A 21,497-nucleotide genomic window follows, 5' to 3' on the forward strand; every position below is an offset into this window, starting at 1 on the left:
TGGTCGAGAAATGGATGAAAGGCTGATGAAAGTAGCGACCGACAACAAATTTTTGGGAGTCTGGGTGGTGCGAACGCTAATGGCGCCAAGAATTAAGGCGCTAATCCCGAAGCAGTCCAACTGATGTGATTGGCTAGCCTTTCGACAACTCACAATTTTCCTTTCAGAGGTGCTTTTGTGCAGCGGGCTGCATCCAGACCCTATCTAACTACACCGTTGGCGTGGGCATGGCCATCTGCCATCTTTTCTAGAGCGAGATATTTTTTCTCGGCTTCCTCAATCGTTCTGATATTTGCACCCAACTTGTTCATGGCCTCAATCCATTCATCCTCCTCTTCGCTGTCAAACACAATACCGCCGCCGGCTTGCAAGTAAGCGACGCCATCCTTCACAACCATCGTGCGTAAAGCAATGCAAGTATCCATAGCACCGTCATCTTCGATTTTGGATCCATCTATTGAGACCCGGGAGAAACCAAAATATCCAACAGCGCCCGCATATATTCCTCGCTTCTCTTTTTCGAGTTCGGCAATGAGCTCCATCGCTTTGACTTTTGGTGCCCCAGAGACTGTGCCAGCCGGGAAAATGCTTCGAAACGCGGTAAACCTGTTCTCGCCGTCTCTTAAGACTCCGGAAACTTGGCTGACAAGATGCTGCACATGACTAAATCGCTCCACCACCATGAGTCGGTCGACTCGCGTGGATAGTGGATCACAGACTCGATTCACATCGTTCCTTGCCAAATCTACCAGCATGACATGCTCGGCTCTGTCCTTGATGCTATTGCGCAACTCCTCGGCCAGTCTTTCATCCTCTTCAGGACCTTGACCTCGTTTGACGGTGCCTGCAATAGGATGTGTGATGATTCGACCAGCCTCCTCTTTAACCAGCAATTCCGGCGATGCTCCAACGATACTGAAAGCTTCGCAATCGATGTAGAATAGATAAGGTGACGGGTTGACTGTTCGTAAATGACGATAAATATTGAAAGGGTGTAGAGTGGTGGGTCGTGCTATCCGATGCGACGGGACGGCTTGAATAATGTCTCCTTTGCACACGTGTTTTTTCAACTGTGTGACGTGGGCTTCGTATCCTGATTTTCCTATGTTCGACTTTGAAGACTGATTCAGGGCTATGGGAGGTTGATGTGGAAGTGGGATGTGTTCGGCCTGCAGGATTGACACCATTTTCCGCAACGTTTCACATGCTTTGCTGTATGCTGAGGAAAGATCCGAAGCAGAGCCCGACGAGGGAACTTGGAGGTAGGTAATGACTTTGCAGACATTGAAGAAATGATCAAAGGCAACAATGGTATCGTAGAGCATGAAGAAGCTTTCCGGCAACTTCAAGACATCCTTCATAGGACGGGCCGTCTTGGGCTCGAAATACCGTACACAGTCATAGCCGACATATCCAATCACACCCCCAGTCAAAGGTGGAAGTCGGAGCGAAGGTATAGTTGCTACTCGGTATTGTGACAGCTCTTGTTCAAGGCGTGGTAGAGGATCTTCTTCAGGTCCATGACCCGGACCTGACTTAATGACCCTGAGTGGATTGGCTCCAACAAAACTGTATCGGCCAATGGTTCCTGTTGTCGCCGCGCTCTCATACAAGAACGAGAGCTTAGAGCCATCTGAGACTTTCAAATATGCTTGTGTGGGAGTGAAAAGATCGGCAGGGATTTGAGCACAAAGCGGCACGAGGTTAGGTGGGTATCGAGAGGACTTCGATCTCGAGAGGACAGAGGCGACCTCCTCTAGAGAAGGCTGAATTTGTGCCTGGGTTGTATTAGCCATTGGAATGGATAGAGAGGGAATGAAGAAAAATCACCATGAAGAGAGAGGCCGAATAGAAACGGCGACGCAGTGGAGAATTAGTTCAGAGGTTGGCTAATCTCAGTTCGGAGGATCCTTGATTTTTCCATTAAAGAGGAAGCTATGGTTCTTGATTGCATGACAGGACAGTTTGCGGTAAGCATTATGGAGTGGAGGAAATATTGGGTACAACTGAGTCACCGCCTACGCACCCTGAGAAGCATCGGAAGAACTGGTCGTCTTCATCCCGCCGTGAACGCTGGCTCTCCCCCACAACCCCTTCCACCGATGAACCCGATCAGGCACCGCACCGCTGGTTATAATTGAAATCTCTTGCATGTCGCACACAATCGAGATTCTCCTGTGTGGATATCCCAGATTTTGATTGGTTATTTGTTCCATAGAAAAAATGGCTTGGTCGGCCTGGCAGTCAACACGTGACCAGTCTGCCAGCCACCACCATCGGGCCGGCCACACGGTGCCTCCCCACATACTCTCCAAGCTGCTCTCAGCTCTAGGCTGCGGTTCATACGCTTCACTCCCATCGTCACCTCTCACTTGAATGAGATTTACACGCACGCAATAGCATACGACTTCTAATCACAACACGTTGGGACCATGTCGCTAGCGGATCACCAGCGCGACATTGGAGTGGGTTCGCCAACCCGACCTGGTTCATCTTGGACCAACAGCTCTCTCTTCGCAGATTCCGCGATCAGTATTAGAACGGGTACTCCGGGACCTCAGGACAAATGCATGAGTTCATCTCGACCACATGAATCGCTCACCCAGTCTGGAATCGCTGATCGTCTCAACGGCCTGGTCTCCGAAATTTGGGCTATTGAGCAGGATGGCGCCATTCGTGAAGACAAGAGAAGGAAGCTCGAGAGAGCCATGGACCAAATTGAAGCCGCTCTAGAAGATGATTCGCGTTCATCAGACGAAAGCGATGCTGAGACAGCCCACCTTAAACATTCGTCGACGACAGCCACCGGTGAGACCGTCGCCGAGCATGAACTGGAATACATTCGAACGCGTCTAAGCTCCACCGTTCACTCGATGTGTATGAGACAGCAGGAACAACGCCATCTTTACCAGTTAACAATCGAAAAGTTGGAGGCGGTCGCACAAAGATGTATACAGCAGGAGAGGCGTTTGCGGGAGTTCTCCGAAGAAATTGTGTTGTGGAAGGACAGGAATCGACTGTTGGCCGAAGAGAACAAGAGAGTCAAAGGTCAACTTGACCAGACCCGGTCGGAGTCTGCGAAGAAGGAGATTGCAGTCAATGCCATGTCGAGCGCAGTCGCTGGGTTAGAAGGATGGATAAATAATTCTCCAACACCAAATAGAACTCCTCGACGAATAGTAACCAGAGGGCGGGGAAGATTTCGTGGTCGCTATTACGTGGATGAGCCAATTGGAGGACCAGAAGGCCATGGTTCTGACGGTGCTTCTGATGTGAAGGTCCTACACGAAGGCGTGACAGCTTGGCTTCGTGGGTTTCGAGATGTGGAGGAGGAATTGAGATTTTCAGAGAGCGTGAATAATCCTCGATCGAATGTGTTACAGAATGCCCCAGAAAATACGGAGGACGAACGGGGTGAGTTTGAGAGCGCCCCTAGGACATGATTAATTATCAGAGCTCCTATGGGAGCGGGTATCGTACATTTTGGTTATGTGGTCCATCGCCTTGGTTCCGATTCGTTGCTTTATCGACCTCGAGCGCAATTGAGCGTCGTATCTTGCGCCCACAGTAATCCAAATCGGGCATCCTGTGCATGAAACTCATCGACACGGGCGTCGCAAGAGGCTGTTAACAGCAGATTTACAGCTTCCACGTGATTGGTCGGTTCCATCGGGCCATGTGAGATATGATTTCAACGCTGGAAGTCAACAACAGCAACCTATATTCGTCAGCTGGACCGTTGTTCAAAGAAAGTGTCGAGCAACTCACCTGGGACCCAAGGCCGAATGCCAGCTTTTTGCTTTCGGCATCCCATGTCAAAGCATGATCGGCACTCGCTTGAAGCGCATCGCCGTTCATACTGGAGATACCGCCCACACTCATTATATCGTCGTCTTTAAGTCGTGAACCATTCCACGAATCTTGTTCACCCTTCCACGTTGCCATGTGATTGTGCGAATGCTCAGCGTTCCAAATACGGATGGTGTCATAACTAGCCCCCGCAAGACAGAAACCATCTGGAGAGTATGACAATGTCATGACAGGCGACGTATGGCCAATGATAAGCTTGCAGATGGAAATGATGGAATTGCTGTCCTCATCATATCGCCAGACTCTGATAGTTCCATCCATTGATGACGAAGCGAATTCTGACTTCAGTGACGGATTCAACGCGTTGCGTAGCCGAGGTCGGAGTTCGAGGCCAGTGATAGGGGCCTCATGCGCATCCTGTTTCATTATACCCTGGGCAGGCATCCACAAACATCCAGTGTCGGCAGAAGCAGCCAACAAGATGGCATCGGTAGTGCCGCGCCAGGCACATCGGACAAAAGTCCACTGATCGCTATCGGCGGAATTGGATGTCCATTTTTGCTCAATCCCAAGATCCAACAAGGCTCGACAGTGGTAGACAGCGTTTTGTCCTGAAACGCAGACAATGGCATTGCCCCCGAATGATGCGCAATCCATGTCCACCAGGATCTCGGGCACAAACATCGACATGGGCCCGGTAACATTGGGCGACTTTGACAGATCCCAGAGAAGAATCGACGAACCTCCGTCCTGGTCAGACTCTGAATTTTCGGAGTCGTACGGCGCAATTCCGAGGAGACGCAAGCCTCGATCCTGCCACTGTAAGGAAGTGATGGCTCTTTGCGACGCCGGCAAGGCCTCCATCAGGGTAAGTTCTTGCCCATCAAACAGGTGTATCTGGCCTGAGTGATTGGTGTACGTTGCCACAGCAAGCATTTCTCCATTAGGTTCCCAAGCTACCGCACTCACCAGATTTGTCTCTGTCGACTCAACAAGTTCGTGGAAACTCGGTACGGAATCGGAATCTGAGGAACGTTCACTCGTATTCCACACTCCACAGAAATTATCTCCCATGGCTGTAACGATATTGTTGTCTCCGGGGCGCCAGCAAACCCGTGTTAGAGCTTTGGATTCTTCGACCCCTGCAGGAGAGGGGATTTGAAGGACGCTGGTTGATGGTGTGAGATCCGCGGCCTTGGCTGGTGCGACCTGGACGCCTATACTAGCGCCAGTCGTTAGGGTATGGATGGGGGGTGGCACAACTTCAACATGCACCTCGTGGTGTTGTTGATCTGCCGTCAGGGACTCTTCATCTACATCCATGCGCTCATCCATCCTGGTGCCATTGACCATGGTACCATTTTCATCGATTCCCGCTTCAGTTGCGGAAGGGGACCTCGCATCCGCTAAAGAGGTCGGGTGGCCGTTCATCATATCGACATCCATCCCTTGGTTGGCAGACGACGATTGTTTTCGCGCCGCACTTCCATTGCGCTCTGAGCTCGCCGCTGTCTTTCGGCCCCGCTTGGGTGCTGGCTGCGGGGGAACCTCCGGCACACCGTTGGGAATAACATCACGAACTGCTTTTCGACGAGCGGTAGCGGATGGATCGGGTGACGGGGCTGGTGGAAGAAGTTCCTCTGGAAGTTCTGGCGGAGGCTTTTCGTTCTCAGGGCCAAAGAAAAACATGGACGGGTTGAGTTGTTTAGAAGGTCGGCCATTCTAAACTGGGGTTAGCGCCAGGATACGGCATGTGAGGCACGCTAGCAGGAGAGGATACCTCGTCAATGGTTAACGATAAGTGGTGGTACCGGAGGCCCTTTTGAACAAGAGAAACCAGCGCATGGCCTTTGATGGCCTTTGCAAATGGCAGACTTTCGGCGTCAACTTTCCAGTCGCGTTGAAGCTTAACAGCCGCTTCAGCATATCCTGGTAAAATGTTAGAACAGGGAAATGCGGCTGGATTTCGTGCGCAGCCTACCCGACTCTTGAAGATATCTGGAAAAAAGAAAAGAAAAGAAAAAAGGGCCTTGGTCAGCACCTCGCCATGCGCAAAGAGAGGGGATTTGACTGTGAACACACCTCCATATAAGATAATTAAGCTGATCAGAAGTTAGTGGGGGTGGCTTTGCGTTGAAGGTCGAGCCATTGTCGGTCTCCATGCCGACATTCCGCTCGACAGAACAGTCGGGCAGGGGGTTGCTTCGTGTTCAAGTCGAGATGGAGATATCGAAATAATAGAAAACAGAAAAAGTTATGCGATGATGGACTCGATTCAGAGAGATGATTGGATTCCGAATTTATCGCGAATGAAGTTTGCGCAAGGTGTTTGGATCGAGTGGTCGATCAAGGAAAACCTGGACCGCGATGCAGGGAAAAATGCAGGAGCCACAGGAGGGCGTATAACCACCTGACCTGAAGAGAAGACAGCCAATGCAGTGAATCGTGATCATGAGACACCACGAGGGAGGGCATGCAAGGTCGAATTGTCGATTGCGAACAAAAGATGGTAAGTTGTTTAAACCGTGGCGAACGGGGATGGAAATGGAAATGGAAAATGGAACTGAAGCTGGAGATGATGGCGTGAATAGCGAACCTGTTTCAAGTCAGAGCCTAACAGTGGAAACGATGATAGGATGCGACCAGTCCGAAAGGGTAGGCAAGGGAGGCCAGTAACTAAAGCCAAGCCTAGTATGCTCCACCAAAGTACCGTGCCTACAACCTCAGTCCCTGCGCCATCTCGTGACCCAAATTCGGCAAGGCCAGGTCACCAACGTAAAATTGAAAATCCCAAGTTTGCCCGGTGATCAGCCTTGATAGAAAACAAAGGACCATTAATGCAACAGCCAGCGCACCATCGTGTGCTACGGTACAAGCTCTGGTTCTGATTATCCATTAACACGATCCTCCGAGTTCTCCTAATTCCTTCTTCGGGTGGCGCAGGCTCCTCTTCCGTCTATCCAGCCGATCCATCCAAAGCGTCTAAGGAAGCAGCCGCCTCAGTAAACGCAGTTGGCTTTTCACTCAATATTTTCCAGGACCTCGTTATTGTCATCGTGATACTTCACACCTCCCCGTTGTTCCTGCTGCACGAGAACCAGCGACAACGCATCCTTCCTAGTTCAATTCAACACGCTTCCACACCAGGCGTGCGAACAATCGCAGGATGTGATTTGGTTTTCTCTTGCGCAATGGCTTTCAGAATCAATCTTCCACCTGTCTCCCGAGTCCTCCTCGCCGTCATTATTACCCTGACTTTTCTCTACAACATTGCTCGATGGCGGCTTTCTTCCGACGAAGCCGCACCAACAACTCCTCCCGCACGGCCTATCGTTCCTTATCTTGCTCTTATCCCATCGCAGTGTTTATGGTATCCTTGGACATTACTCAGCGCCACCTTTGTGGAACAAAATATCTTTACACTGCTCATCAATGGCGCCACGGTTTTCTTTGGCGGCAAATATCTGGAAAGAGCCTGGGGTTCTCAAGGCTTCATACATGTCATACTCATTTCTTCAATAATACCCAATCTCCTGGTTGTGCCTACGTACATCATATGGGCAGCCCTGACCGGCAACCCCGAGAGAGCGCTGACTCCGATCAATGGCGGCATAACCACACAGGCGGCCTTCCTTGTCGCATTCAAACAACTCGTTCCCGAACATACCGTGAGCATCTACAAGGGCATGGTCAAAATGCGCGTCAAGCATTTTCCCGCAGTATTCCTGGCTGTCAACACTTTGTCCGGCATCATTCTAGGGACCGACACTGCTTTCATCCTGGCTTGGTATGGATTGATCACGACATGGACATATCTTCGATTCTACAAAAGCCAACCCGATCTGTCAGCCACAAACACCGACGGTCGAGGTTTAAAGGGCGATGCCAGTGAGACCTTTGCATTTGCGACCTTCTTTCCCGACGTGATTCAGCCACCTATTGCGGCATTCTGTAACCAAATATTTATCTTGCTATGCAAATTGAAGATATGCACCCCATTCTCCGATGAAGATATCGCAACAGGAAATGAGCAAGCTGCAGCAAGGGGCGAGGCTGGACTGCCCAGTTTCAACAAGCAACCCCGTGGCGCACGAGGCATGAGCAAGCGGGAGGAGGCGGAACGACGACGAGCGTTGGCCCTCAAAGCATTAGATGAAAGGCTGAACGCAGCAAGTAGTCGAGTACCAACTCAGCCAACCACGACTAATGTGCCTAATCTTCCAAAAGGACAGGAGATGCTGGGACAGACAGATTATCGACCTGACGAGTAACGGGGGTTTTTTTTTTTTTTTGATCGGCCGAGCCTCCAGGAGATTAATATATAGTTTTGGGATTGAATCTCGGTTTTCGTCCTTCCCATTAACTCGAGTACTTGTCGTGATCATCAGAGGATCCTTCGTACCTGCATAGAAAATTCTCGTTTTCGAAGTGTGTATCCCACCCTCCAATCTCGGCCTTGGATCTCGTTCTACGGGTTCGGCGAGGCCCGGGCGACAGACCCCAAGATCATGATGTCCTTTGACTGCAACCTCTCTAATATCGTATTGCCTTCCCACCACTCCTTCCACTTCCCGTCCTCCAATCAGTCCCGCACGAGTAAAAGGTTTCGTGCAGGTACTCTTTTAGTTTCCCATCTTACCCCGTTCGCACTGTTACCCTGACCTTTGCATGCATCATGGAATCTATACCAATATGCCCCGGACTGGAAACTTTTCGGACAGGTGCCTCAACCATGCTATCCGACTCGTTGATAAGCAGTTCTCCAATTGTGGAGGGGACCTGTAGATCGATTTCTCAAGCGAAAGAGCTGTAAACTTCCACGAGAAACGTGGAGCTGATCGCTGCACGCTATGAGGTTAAAGGTAGAGTATAAGAGCTTTCATATTTTTTTTCCCCCCTCCCTCTCCTTCTGGACCCTAGCTGCGAACTGCTGCTTGCGCTGTGGTTGTGTTGTTTACGTCTCTTGCTTCTTTCACGGTTGAATCCAAAAGGTCATCATGAAGTCTGTCAAACACGCCGCGTTCGCTGCTAGTCTGCTGGGCTCAGTGCAGGCCTCGCTCTACGGCGAAACCAAATTGAATCACACTTGTGTCTTAGGTGAGTCTATAGAGGTCGACTCCAAGTTGAGGTCTCGAATGCATAGACTGACCTATCACCCGAGAACCATCTATCCTTTCATGTTCCCCCCGCGCGAACCCAGCCAGCGTCGACACCTGCTGCACCGAAACCTTCGGCGGCCTGCTGCTATCGACGCAATTCTGGTCGACCTGGACCGGCCTTGAATCCAAAGGCCAAAAGCTGCCCCCCAACACCTGGACTCTGCACGGCCTGTGGCCCGACTTTTGCAACGGCTCCTACACACAGTACTGCGACCTGTCTCGACAATATGACCCGGTCCCTTCACCCAACACAACCAACGGTCTCCCCAACGGCACCTTCGTTCCACCTTACACAGGTCCCAATATCGGGACCTTCCTCAAGCCCTTTGGCCGCTACGATCTGCTCGACTGGATGAATACGTATTGGATCAACCAGGGCGCTCCGAACAGCGACTTCTGGGCCCACGAATTCAGCAAGCATGCCACATGTTTCTCGACCTTCGACATTCCCTGCTACGGGCCGGAGTACGTCGAGCACGAAGATGTGGTCGACTTCTTCGAGACCACCATCATGTACTACAAGCGCCTCCCCACGTGGGAGTGGCTGAACGAGGCCGACATCGTCCCTTCGAACAAGACCACCTACTCCTTGTCCGAGATCCAGAGCGCTTTGGCCAAGAAATACGGCGCCACACCGTACATTGGATGTAGTGGCGCGAGATACAACACCACCGAGGCCGGCGAGGGCAGCGACGACGGTGGCCGCACCGTCCTCAGTGAAGTCTGGTATTATAGCCATGTAAGTGTTCCTGACAGCTCGGTTGACAAGGCGACGAGACAAGAAGCCGACTTACTGTGATTCACAGGTTGTCGGACGTCCTCAAGAAGGCAACTCCATCCCTGTCAACGCCACCACTCCTAACACCAGCTGCGCTAAAGCGAAAGGGGCCATTCACTACTACGAGATGACTCCCAGCTCTGTGCAGGGGAGTTAGACCAGATCATTAGCGCTATTTGACGGCCTTGTTTTGAATGCCGTGACGAGATATGTGCGAAACGGGAAGAAATGTAAATACACAGTACGAGGGGTGGGGGGTGAAGCTGTACATACATGTTCGCGCGACGAAAAGAAGTCTGTTCGAGGCAAGAAAAAGGGATGAAGTAACCTACTTAATTGATAATGGATCAATGAAGCATTTATAATGGGTCCCCCGCAAGTAATGGAACCTTGCTCCTGTGATTGGCTAGTACAAACTCGATGGTCCTGGTAGGAAGAGTTTGTTTGGGTTTACTTGTCGCTGACATGTTTGAAGGGGGAGGACGATACCGACCAAAAGATTGCGAGCATATATAGATGTCATTCTCAACTCGGGTATCATGATATATACTGAATATACAGGGACAGGCAGACATAAAACCACATACCCTCTAAATCGACGTGGATGGCACTCTCAAGATAGGAAGCAAGTGCAAACCTCGACAAGGTTGTAAATAGATTTTCATCACATCAGTACCATGGAAACAAGGGCCACCATAAGAAGCATTGGAGCCGCGGTTGTCATCGCGCAATCAACGGATCGACTTCCGGCGCCCGATTCATTTTGATTTTCGCCGCCAATGCTCACGTTGCCACCGAGATATGGTTGAGAGGACGGTGTAGATGCGCTAGCGTCCTGGCTCGTTTGATTCTGCAGCGGGTTGTTGCGAAGCGCACATAACGGGCGAGTTTTACTCGCGGAGAGCTGTGTGTCGTTGGGGATCGAGTTGGTAACTTCGATAGGGAGATTGAAGATGGTGTAATATCCGGTTCCGTTGATTCGGAAGGACTGGTGGATGGAGACCTGTCCGAAACAATTGGTCAGTCTTATGTTTGCAATAAAGTCCGAGTGAAGAGCGAGCAGCTGTACACACGTTATATGAGCCCCGGGCTGTTGAATTTGTACCATTCTCCGTATCTTTGTCTGCATCTCCATCTCCTACCAAACAGTCGGGCCATGCCCAATTGACATGCTTGACTGTGCTGCCGCTCTCTTGCGCCATGACCTCTTCGCAGCCGGCATTCTGGAAACCCTGAGTGGTCGTGGAGTTGCAATGGAATTCCGGCGCTTCAGCAGAAGTGTCGTTGAGCCATCCATCGCTGGTGCCGTTCGAGATCGTCAGGTTGAGGCCAGTCGAGTAGCTGAAGAGGAACATGGTGATGTTCAAGATGCCGGTGTCGACGTCCGAAGGGTAGGGAGGCTGAGGGATCCGGCCGTCGCCTGAAATGTCGATTGCGACATGGAGGAAGTCTAAACACCGCACGAGAATCAGTCAGTCACCTCAACCAAGGTCAAATCTTTGGTTCCATCGAGAGACATATCCACCGCAGATAACATCATAAACCGTCAGATGGTTCAAGGGGCCAACCACAAACTCACCACCTCCTTCCGGGGTAAATGGCTGCGGCGCGTCGATAATGCCTAAGCCTGGTGTGTATATTTGACCATTTACAATGGTGAAATTCGACGCGGTCGCCGTAGCTTGCACATAGCATGCGAAAATAAGGCATAAAAGAACCTTGGGAGCTCTGCAAGACCAGGCAGCTACCATTGAAGTAGTCATTTAAAAGGAAGAGGTGTCGCAATTTCTTAAGAAACCGACCTCAACAAAGAGATCTCAGTGAGCGGTTTCCCATCTTCAAGGAGGACCACTCGCAGGATTATTGAGGGAGGAACTGCATCATCCTGATGACTTGCGGGTGACTGCAATCAAAAACTAAGCGAAAGCAGGTTCCAACCCCAGTCACCCAAGGTCAATAGCATGTTTTGTCGCAGGTTTTTCGTCTGCACTCCGCGCCAGGATAGTGTCCTGGTATTTGGGATTCCTCAAGATCTAATCTCTCAAAAGAGAGCATAGATATCAAGGGTGACCCAGCTTGTCAACCAAAAGCTTATGGCCAAAGCAGCGGGGGTCTGAGTTGCGGGGGAAGATGAAACACCGCTGAGGGCCATTTTAAGGTCCATGACGCGACGACAATACAGCCTTGTTGACCGCTGAACACCATAGCCAAATCCGCGACGAGGACACACCAAAGCTATTGACAACTCCAACTCTCCTATCATTGTGAACGCTATGTACTGTGAGAAATCTCTCTGCTCAGTTCTTTCCAAGATATACTCAGGATGCAGCATGACTGGAGGACGAGAAGTGCACCGCTACCGGTGATAATACCTGCCCACAAACCGAAAAGACCATATCTTTTTTGAAAACACAAGAACCAGGCAGAGGTCAAGCCAACTCCGTAGTAACCAATGAGATTGCAGAGGCCTGATAAATGGTTCTTGGATGCACCGCGCAGAATACCTCCAGCACCGCCGTTAGATAGATCCAGGACTTGAAACCCGGCCATCAACGGAAGAACCTGAGCTGTTTTCTCTATGACCGATTGTTCGTCTGTAAAGAGGCGACCGTAGTAACCTCGTACGAGCATAATGACGATAAATTCAAGGGACCCAATGATCAAGGATAGCAAAAATGGGGTGACAACGGCCTTCTTCGCCAGCGAACCCTGATCAGCTCCAAGTAGACCTCCGATGCGATGGCTCGCTGCTACGCTGATTCCGAGAGAGACAGTCGTGAAAAGTAGGTCCGAAGACATCAGGATCTGGATGTGATGTTAGCTTTGGTCATTGATCAGTTAGCCTTTGAGACATACACTTTGAGCGCCGATAGAATCCTTGTCAAGTCGCGCCGCCATCATGGCGAGGATTTCAAAGCTAGATAGAAATGTCGTGTTATTTCCGTAGTTCATTTGAAGGTAAAGCCTTACCTCCACCATTCAGTCGCAATTGTCAAGATGCCAGTGGCGGCATAGGAAAACAAGCGGGGCAACCCTTTCGTCATTCCAGCTATTGACCCTCGCCAAGTATTTCTGATCGAGGGTGTATGGAAGATCTGCCAGAGTAACAAGACAGCTGTGAACAGTTGATACATGCCAAAAACAGCAGGTACCCCCCATAGGGCGAGTTCCATGCACCTGACAATGAGCAAAGTAGTTACGACACCAGCCGTGCTGGCCGTCAGGGTAACCCATCCAACGGCGTAACTGGCGCCTTGGACTTGAAGAAACTTCTTGAGACACTCGGCGAGGACCTGCAAGATGCCCGCAGGAATCATCACAATCATAAACCGGCCCGTTGCAAAAGCAAATTCCTGTTCTTGACCAAGGGCCATGAAGATGTACCCTGAACATACCCAAAGGGGAATGATGAAGATCCCAAATATGACAAGCAAGACGAGCACACATTGCTGTAACAAGAGTCCCAGGATCTCTGGATTTTCAGTGGCGGCTTCGGACGTGAAGACTTGACCGCCCAAAGTGTCAAGGGCGGTGCTTCCTCCAATGGCCAGCATCGTACCCGTGCACGAGAGGAACATGAAACCATACGAGGTGACTTCTAGCTCGAACGACCCGAGTGATCCAGCTATCACCGCACTAATAGCTTGGACGGCGTTCTGGAGGGCGAACGAAAGACAGATAGGGATTGTTCGTCTGGTAAGCAGGCCAAGGTCTCGCCAGATATTAAAGGTGAAATCTTTGTTGGAAGGAGGACTAATTGACCTTGGAAGAAGTGATGAGCGCTCATCTGGGCCGAGTGAAGCCATTTAGACCCAGTGGAAATGCTTCAAAATTGAGGATTGAGGTGGCCACAGGAAGTAAACCAGAAAATACTGCACCAGAGGAATATTCCTACCTTGCCCTAATTATTCTCTGAACACAGTCACGTTGAAATAGAAGGAGGCGAGACGGTGGAAACCCAAGGGCTTCTCCGTATTCTCATTTTATCGGACATGACCAGTGCTAGCTTTCCTTTGCAAAATGTAAATACGCAAAGAAGTTTGAAATCCAGAAGTCAGCGATAAAAAGCGGGGTGGGAAGACGATGAAGCGCTAAGCCCGAAGGGGAAGGTGTAACCTACCTCATATTTTACCTTTCGCAGCCAAAGGAAAGTAAAACCTGCGCTGCTTTCAAACCCACCGCTGGCAAGATGAGACATGATCATATATTACCATTTACGATCGATCAGGCAAAGTAGGGAGTCGACTTGTCGAACGGTCGAGGCCTCCGAACATTGAGACAGGAGATGGCAATTGCCTCTGGAGTCTCCGAACGTACTGCAACCCTCGAAACACGTTCTTCACCATAGGGGCGACGGCGACGAGGTCTAAACGGACTCCGAATGCGTATATAAGTGCGTCCAAAGTTCGTAAAATATGGAAGGGGCTAGAGGAAATTGATATGTCAAATCTGCAAGTTGTGCGCGTTCGACAAGAACGAGTCGCTGTGCCACGCTGTTATCAAGAGCAGGAGGGGATCTTTGACTCTAATTGATTTTTTGTCACAAATTTCTCAATTTCTAAGCCTAAGGCGCCCATTCCATACTATGCAAGCTAAATTGTGGTACATCGCTTTGAGATGCTTCAGAACAAGTTGGGGCCGTGCAACATGGCCATTGGGGCAAAGTGACCACCGACAGTTGGTCGATTGTTGATATTGAAGAAGTGACCGGCGTCACTTCCTTCCACCCAGTAGCGGTCGCTGAATGGAACAGCATTCAGACCGTTCGAGGCATAAGCATGCAAGTCATTGACGTATTGGCTGGCGACGTCATCGCTCGCGACAGCAGCCAGAAACATGTTCCAGTCAGACTTAGTCCAGGTGACGCGACTATCGAGCGGAACGCCGGCGGTGCAGCGGACTTCGCCACGGAGCCAGGCTGCCTGCATCTCGTACGCGGCAGGTGGGAAAAGATCGAAGCCGAATAGCTTGTCCGAGAACAAGTTGTAGCATCCGGACCATGTGTCACCGTCGTGGTAGGACAGCACGAAGTGGCTCTTGTTGGCGTCGGTCCCCAGACCGGAGGCATAAATTGCATCTGCCAGTGCGGTCCCGTTGGCCACGAAGAACGGGTCCGAGAACAATTTTCCATATGCGACCATGCCGACCGCGGATTTGATCGCCAGGTTCGTCTGGTTCGCGGCCGGGCCAGCCTCGTCACTCGACGCGAGCTGAAACTCGGGATACCACCCATGCTTGGACAGATAGGTAGCGTAGCCTTTGAGGATATCTTGGTACTGCTGGGCCCAGGTGGCATCACCAGAGGCTACTTGATAGGCGTAGACGAGCAGAAGAATGTTTCCCGATTCCTCCAGCGGCATTTGTTCTGCATTCCCGGTGTCGTGACCATCGGCATTGGGATAGCTGGAGCCAATGTCGTGGATAGCCCATTCGTGTGGCCACCTCCCCGCCTGGAGATAACGTAACACCGGTTCGAGCAGAAACTTGATGATATCGGGGTTCGTCACATAGTAGATCGGGAACGTGGGGAAAAGTATGTCAAGTGTGTTGACATTTCCATCGCTGGAGATTTCTTTTATGAAGGCCATCACATCCGTCACATTGTGGTCGCCTTCAGGAATCGTGAATTCCACAGCGCCCAATGATTGGCGGACGGAGAGGGCAACAATGTCTGCGTAATGCTGCGAAATGTTCAATGCCTTGTCCGTGAGGGCACTATCCATTTCGGCAGCTTCTGCGTAAGCATCGCCGTAATCGTCCAAAAAATGGACCAGAGCAGATGCCACATCAGGGTACGCCGCCCGATAATATCCCGTTCGGACCTGACCTAGGTAATTGATCGACTCAACCCGGTGATGTCCAATGGCAAACGTGACGGATTTGCGCTCCTGGATTGCACCTAGGTCGTGAGAAAAGCCGAGGACACTGCCATCATCGTTCCAGACGTCATGGACTTGACTTAAGTTTCCATACTTGGCAAACCGATTGCGCACCAGAGAAGCTCGGCCCACCTGCGAGGTCACTACGGAACCACCAACTGGACGAGTCCCATAGATTGCCTGACCCCACAAAGCTCTGTCTCTCGATTCTCGGAAAAGTCTTGGCCAAACCGGAGAGACCTCATAGTATTCCGTGTTCTTGGCCGAAGTGAAGTGGGAATACTGCGCAGGATTTGGACCAGCCCAGGCCTTATCGATATCGCTGTATATTTGAATCTGCCCGGAGCCAGGGAGGGTCACAGACACTGTGAGGTAGGAAAAGGGTAAGGATTGCCGGAGGAGGTTGTGGGGAGAGGCTGGGGAGAAGAAGTCCAAAGAAAAGATCGCCAGGCCGACAGAGAAATTGAAGATGGAATGAGTGGCACTATACTCGGCACTGTCGAGCACGGCTGGTGTGCCAATTCCTGGATTCCCAAAAAGACTGTACGCAGTACCGTTTACGCGTACAGCGATCGACCATCCCAAGGGAGATCCCTGCCAAAACTCCGCCTGTGCGGTGGGCATTGATACAACGTGTGAGCCTGGGAGCCAAGCTTGGAATTCAACGTCAGCGCACGTGAATGGAGCCCGGATCTCATATCTTACCTGAGAGGTACGGCGATCGAACAGCAAGTGGATATGATGGAGGTAATATAGGCGTAATATGCTGTTCTTGCGGTGCTACCACAGATTGCCAGAATCCAATGCTTGATGGCTGCAAGACAAAGCTATGCAAAATGAACAGCGACGCTAGAAGGAGACTTCCGAGAGCGAGCCGTCTGGAATGAGTATGTAATCCCGTCTTCTGGAGGTCATCGTGTCTCGTAGAATTTGAAATGCAAAATTGAAACCCCGGGGACGTCTTTGCATCCTTCTGCTTTCGATGTTAACTGTTTGTATGTCCAAGTAATTGGCCCACGAGAAGAGCTAAAGAAGAAGCCACTGAGCCAATAACAAACAAGTACAAATTTCAGAGAGACCATGGAGGTCCTCCGTCAAACGGGCGTATTGGAGATAGCACCCTCCTTGACAGCCTTTGTTCAGGAGCGTGCCAGATTTTGTAAAATCAATATCCGCCAGGCGAATGATGGGGAATAATTGAAGGTAATTATGCTTACTGCAAAGATTTCGACATCGCCGCATTTCATAGTTCCATATGTCCGGTCCCGCGGAACGGTCTCAAGGTCGCCATGAGGTCCGCCATGAAAAGGGACCGCCGGCGGATTCAATGGCATCATCACCCCTTTGTCCTCCATCCGATCCCTGGATTTCGATACTAGGCCACTCAGCATTCCCGCTGTTCGAAATTCAACGTGCTGTATCCGGAAGTGACGTGAGGGTTCGTCTAGCAGTGGTATTGTCACTCTAACGATGCCGAGCTCGACAATATTCGATAGCGACAGAACAGCAATGTCTGGAGGAGCATGAACACAGTGCGAAACACCTTAAGCAGAGTCGGCTCCGAGGTGATCGGGCAGGGAAATCTCGAACATGACAGATTGACGTGTCGCGCCAGGGGGTGGGGTAAATTGCATCAGACTGGGGCTACCTTGGCTGGGGCCATACCCACGCTCGGTTACCTCTTGATTGAGATACAGTAACTTATCACGAATTCATGATGCTATGAACACGAAAGGTAGAGGGAAGATTGTGTGAACCGGCGGCGTGAGAGACACACGATATCGGCGAGACCCTGTGCACTAAAGATTTTTATCGTCATGTTATTTATGTTCGCCCCAGCAGTGTTGGGCTAACGTACGCCATAAGCTATCCTTTCTCTTTCTCTCCCCTCCTTCTCCATCTTCGCACCATGACGGACTCGAGATCGTATGCGGCTTTGCCCCAGAAACGCTCCCGCAAAGGCTGCAATGAATGTCGTCGGCGTCACTGGAAGTGCAACGAGGCCAAACCCTCTTGTGGGTACTGCCAAAGTGTAGGCCGACCTTGCGTCTACTCTCGCCAGTTCTCCTGGGGTGGCCGGCCATTCAAGAAATCACGTTTCGGCAAGTGTCTTGACTCGGGTGCCACGGCCATCAGCATTGCATCCACAGCTACAAGCAAGGACTTTGTCTATGGTGTTCCTTCGATCCCGGTATATAATGAATCTAGGTGTCAGGAAAGCGCCATCATAACCACGCCCAATGTGATACGGAGCGACTTGCAAACCAGTGGCTCTCAGATACCAAAATTCACCGCAACTGGGGTTGAGCCTATCGGGCGCAACGATCTCGATGAACCGTCCTCCTCTTTGATGCCTACTCCGGAGCTTCATATTCTTAGTATAGCGCCCTCTGTTCCTCCGCACCTAAGCTCTCTGTTCGACTACTTCATCCACGGAATGACCGTGTCAATTTCCTGCCATAAAGGCATTCAAGACAACATCTGTTCGAACATTGTTCCCATGGCTTTGCAAGTCCCTCACCTCATGTCAGCCGTATTTGCCCTCGCCGCTGCACACCGGCCATCGTCCGACCTTAGCCAAGAAAATTGCCAGTTTGAGTTGATGCGAGGCAGGAGCCTGAAACAGTTGAGATCTGCTTTGAACTATTTCGACCCATCTGCGAACGATCAGGTTCTTGCAACAATGCTTATTCTGTGCATGGCCGAGATTATTTCGCCCACCTCAAGCATGCCTTCTTGGAGACTACATCTCCAAGGTGCCTCTGCCTTGCTTGCACAGCGTCACAATACTGGCGACGAAACGGGCCACTCCTCCACGAGTCTCTTTCTGAGAAGAAAATACCAGGCTCTACAAGCCATTGCCTTGGCATGCGGTTCAAGAAGCTACGCCGGAAATATATCACTTTCGCCTTCTTGCGGAGCGGATGCTCGGATCGACGACCTAGCCGGATATTCCACACACTTGCTACCAATATTCAAAGGAATCAATGATCTAGAGAGAGCTCGAGAAGAACAAATCTCCAATTTCGTTTACGATGACCCTCCTGATCCACCTCATTTCGACTGCTCTTCGCCAATCGAGCACCAATCCCACCTCCTGTTTGATCGTGTCCGAGCATTATTGGCAACAAGAAAGATGGTAAAGACAATCCAGAACGCTGAGCTCCCATGGGCTGTCTATCACGACTTATATTTGCTCGACGAAGCCTACCATCACATGGCGATACTTCAGATTTTCCGCCGTGGGGCACTGTGCGTTCCTCGTCGGCTAATCGAGGAGAGCAAACAGAGGATCCTGATGTGCCTTTCATCAATGACGTATCAAGCCAGCCCGTGTCCTGGCGTGGCCGCTTTACCTCCATTATTCGCGGCGGGTTGTCTGTGTTCTAATCCATCAGACAGGGAGATGATCCGCCGTCTCTTGAAGACCCTATGGATGAACTTTGGAATGGGTAATGTCCGAGCATGTCAAACGTTGCTTGAAAGATTATGGAAACAGCAAGATCAGATCCAGGCGAGTTCGGATCCTTTCGTGGTCCAAGAATGGCAAGGTAAGATTCACTATCCATGAGAGCAGGGCTCGTGGTGGCTGAAGGTTTCCAGACGAAGATAACGATGTGCTTCCATATTGACTCCATTGAAAGAAAACGAAGGTGAGAATGCCCAACGAGCCCAAAAAAGCGGAGTTAGTTATCGTCCTATGCCCAATAGGGAAAGAATATGCTAGGACCTTTTCTACGGTTCCTATCCCGTCTGATCTTTCTCCTTTCCCGAGACATGGACTTCAACTAGTCCAGAGATCCATTACCGGTGATGAGCGCTGTCGGTCATATCATGTTTATCGCATCCGGTGAGACCAGCTAACCTCCCGTGCAGGGAAACTATAGCCTACTTCGATTAGACGCTCTTCAGAATTTCGCACTCCAGTGCTTCTCACAGATATAAGGATGAACTTCTGAGTATCAAATTGAAGCTAGTTTCCACCTTGAAATAGCTCGAGAAATCCCCGGAATTGTGTTCTCAGACTATAGATGGTATTTGTATTACTCCCTCTCCGGATTCTTCTGGGAGCACCTCCTTCTCCAAGTCCTCTCTCACTCATTTCCACATCACGATGCGCCCTCATTACATCGACATCCTCACAATCGCCGCCGCCCAGCTTTCGGGCATCCTCGCAGCTCCCACCTATGAATACACTCAGACAAGCCTAGCATCTTACAACCAGCGCAAAGGCGATGGCGAGGATTATGATCTTGAGCCTTCGGCAAATTTTGCCTTTTCCGGCATCACCACATTTTCCAAACTTCCACAAGCACAATGCCTGACGGAAACTGGTCCGGTCGACGATATCTTGATCTTGGGATTCCCATTTGACACTGCAACATCGTACAGAACCGGTACACGATTCGGACCAAATGCCATTCGACAAGGTTCTCGGGCTGCTTCTCTTGCGTACGTTTGCATTCTTTTCGTATTGTACGCATTGCATTTGAACGCTGAAACTCATGCTTCTCCTATCATAGTGGTCATTTCAACTATCGCCAATCGATCAATCCGTACATTCAGAACATATCCGTGGTTGATTGTGGAGATCTTCCCATTTCTCCCTTCGATAATGGTCTAGCTTTTGCTCAGATGGAAGATTGGTACAAGAGGCTGTTGTGGCGAGAAGTCAAGTCTCCGGATAAAGGTGTCAGATCCCTAAAGGTAAATTCGGCTCCTAACTCTTGATCAATGGGAGAATGAGCTGATCAAAAGCTTCATAGACTGGCCGCGCACACCCTCAGGTTGTCGCCTTGGGAGGCGATCATAGTATTTCACTGCCTATTTTGCGAGCCTTGAACACGGTCTATGGAAAAGTGTCGGCCATTCATATCGACGCACACATCGATACGTGGTCTCCAAAGGTCTTCGCCGGAGCTAATGCTGCGAGTAAACAAGCGGAGTTTGCCGATGGAACTCCGTACTACTGGGCAGGCATGGAAGGTCTCTTGACCACCAAGAACAACGTCCACGCGGGGATTCGGAGCAGCTTGGATTCCGAGAAGGACATCGACTTGGACTCCAAGGTGGGCTTCACTATCATTCCAGCCTCGGATATGCTGAAGCGAGACGGTGTCTGGGGTGTCATCGAGAAGATCCGTGCCGTCATTCCCCACGATGGTGAGCCCGTGTACATTTCTCTCGATGTCGATAGTCTAGATGCTGCTTTTGTTCCTGGCACTGCTGGCCCCGCTTCTGGAGGCTGGACGCCACGAGAGGTTATCCAGATCATCATCGACGGACTGGAGGGGTTGAATATTGTCGGGGTCGATGTGGTGGAGGTCCTCCCGTCTTTGGATCAAGCTGAAATTACGGGAATTGCCGCTGCAGAATTCACGATCGAGGTATGTGTGCATCTCAAAAGAAAATGATTTAGGGGCAAGCATGCTAACGAACCTTATCGCTACAGCTGATCACAAGGCTGGTTCGAAATAGGCTCGGGTTGTAGTTAGAAACGCCAATCTCGTTGCACAGGCGTTACAGCATTTGCGCTGTAACTCGTCGACCTTTGACCAATCCTGCCCTAGGTATCACCGGGATCGATTAACTATCTGGTAAAGGGTCCACTTTGGAGTTCCTTTCGAGACCGAGTCAGCCTTCTCGAATGTAATTGTGTGGTTCGTCCTCAGCAACTCACCGTAGCTATCTCTGCTAGTATTTGTTTGATCCTTGTTCCATGACTTACGGGCTAGGATATTTCAAAGGCGGCTTCATACTGGAGATGCATACTGCAAGAATATCCTCAGCAGGTTCAACACAAGTTCAGATTGAGGTACTCACTTGTGCCACTGCGGCTGTGAGCCCTTGTTCTCGTATGACGAAGGACAG

The 21,497-nt window shown here is 50.6% G+C and overlaps 10 protein-coding genes across 10 annotated transcripts; 5 read left to right on the forward strand and 5 right to left on the reverse strand.

Annotated features, from left to right (window-relative positions):
- Nucleotides 1-200: 200 nt before the first annotated feature.
- Nucleotides 201-1,796, reverse strand: Z518_08078 (anthranilate synthase component I; the record flags this gene model as incomplete). The annotated part of the gene is made up of 1 exon (XM_013413821.1): nucleotides 201-1,796. The coding sequence occupies one exon, from the start codon at nucleotides 1,794-1,796 to the stop codon at nucleotides 201-203; it is 1,596 nt and encodes a 531-aa protein (XP_013269275.1).
- A 636-nt stretch (nucleotides 1,797-2,432) lies between these two features.
- Z518_08079 (uncharacterized protein) lies at nucleotides 2,433-3,443 on the forward strand (the record flags this gene model as incomplete). Its single annotated transcript, XM_013413822.1, has 1 exon — nucleotides 2,433-3,443. The coding sequence occupies one exon, from the start codon at nucleotides 2,433-2,435 to the stop codon at nucleotides 3,441-3,443; it is 1,011 nt and encodes a 336-aa protein (XP_013269276.1).
- A 248-nt stretch (nucleotides 3,444-3,691) lies between these two features.
- On the reverse strand, nucleotides 3,692-5,972 carry Z518_08080 (uncharacterized protein; the record flags this gene model as incomplete). Its single annotated transcript, XM_013413823.1, has 5 exons — nucleotides 3,692-3,718; nucleotides 3,769-5,532; nucleotides 5,591-5,739; nucleotides 5,792-5,808; nucleotides 5,893-5,972. The coding sequence occupies 5 exons, from the start codon at nucleotides 5,970-5,972 to the stop codon at nucleotides 3,692-3,694; spliced, it is 2,037 nt and encodes a 678-aa protein (XP_013269277.1).
- A 1,029-nt stretch (nucleotides 5,973-7,001) lies between these two features.
- On the forward strand, nucleotides 7,002-8,081 carry Z518_08081 (uncharacterized protein; the record flags this gene model as incomplete). The annotated part of the gene is made up of 1 exon (XM_013413824.1): nucleotides 7,002-8,081. The coding sequence occupies one exon, from the start codon at nucleotides 7,002-7,004 to the stop codon at nucleotides 8,079-8,081; it is 1,080 nt and encodes a 359-aa protein (XP_013269278.1).
- A 726-nt stretch (nucleotides 8,082-8,807) lies between these two features.
- Z518_08082 (uncharacterized protein) lies at nucleotides 8,808-9,904 on the forward strand (the record flags this gene model as incomplete). Its single annotated transcript, XM_013413825.1, has 3 exons — nucleotides 8,808-8,907; nucleotides 8,972-9,708; nucleotides 9,776-9,904. 3 exons carry the CDS (start codon nucleotides 8,808-8,810, stop codon nucleotides 9,902-9,904), a joined length of 966 nt encoding a protein of 321 aa, XP_013269279.1.
- Nucleotides 9,905-10,411: 507 nt separating this feature from the next.
- Nucleotides 10,412-11,510, reverse strand: Z518_08083 (uncharacterized protein; the record flags this gene model as incomplete). The annotated part of the gene is made up of 3 exons (XM_013413826.1): nucleotides 10,412-10,750; nucleotides 10,821-11,197; nucleotides 11,327-11,510. The coding sequence occupies 3 exons, from the start codon at nucleotides 11,508-11,510 to the stop codon at nucleotides 10,412-10,414; spliced, it is 900 nt and encodes a 299-aa protein (XP_013269280.1).
- A 508-nt stretch (nucleotides 11,511-12,018) lies between these two features.
- Nucleotides 12,019-13,553, reverse strand: Z518_08084 (uncharacterized protein; the record flags this gene model as incomplete). Its single annotated transcript, XM_013413827.1, has 3 exons — nucleotides 12,019-12,552; nucleotides 12,604-12,664; nucleotides 12,718-13,553. The coding sequence occupies 3 exons, from the start codon at nucleotides 13,551-13,553 to the stop codon at nucleotides 12,019-12,021; spliced, it is 1,431 nt and encodes a 476-aa protein (XP_013269281.1).
- An 816-nt stretch (nucleotides 13,554-14,369) lies between these two features.
- Z518_08085 (uncharacterized protein) lies at nucleotides 14,370-16,250 on the reverse strand (the record flags this gene model as incomplete). Its single annotated transcript, XM_013413828.1, has 1 exon — nucleotides 14,370-16,250. The coding sequence occupies one exon, from the start codon at nucleotides 16,248-16,250 to the stop codon at nucleotides 14,370-14,372; it is 1,881 nt and encodes a 626-aa protein (XP_013269282.1).
- Nucleotides 16,251-17,535: 1,285 nt separating this feature from the next.
- Z518_08086 (uncharacterized protein) lies at nucleotides 17,536-19,197 on the forward strand (the record flags this gene model as incomplete). The annotated part of the gene is made up of 1 exon (XM_013413829.1): nucleotides 17,536-19,197. One exon carries the CDS (start codon nucleotides 17,536-17,538, stop codon nucleotides 19,195-19,197), a length of 1,662 nt encoding a protein of 553 aa, XP_013269283.1.
- A 543-nt stretch (nucleotides 19,198-19,740) lies between these two features.
- Nucleotides 19,741-21,040, forward strand: Z518_08087 (agmatinase; the record flags this gene model as incomplete). The annotated part of the gene is made up of 3 exons (XM_013413830.1): nucleotides 19,741-20,078; nucleotides 20,150-20,333; nucleotides 20,393-21,040. The coding sequence occupies 3 exons, from the start codon at nucleotides 19,741-19,743 to the stop codon at nucleotides 21,038-21,040; spliced, it is 1,170 nt and encodes a 389-aa protein (XP_013269284.1).
- Between the last annotated feature and the right edge of the window lie 457 nt (nucleotides 21,041-21,497).

Source organism: Rhinocladiella mackenziei, assembly GCF_000835555.1.
Source record: "Rhinocladiella mackenziei CBS 650.93 unplaced genomic scaffold supercont1.6, whole genome shotgun sequence".
NCBI classification, from domain to species: Eukaryota; Fungi; Ascomycota; class Eurotiomycetes; order Chaetothyriales; family Herpotrichiellaceae; genus Rhinocladiella; species Rhinocladiella mackenziei.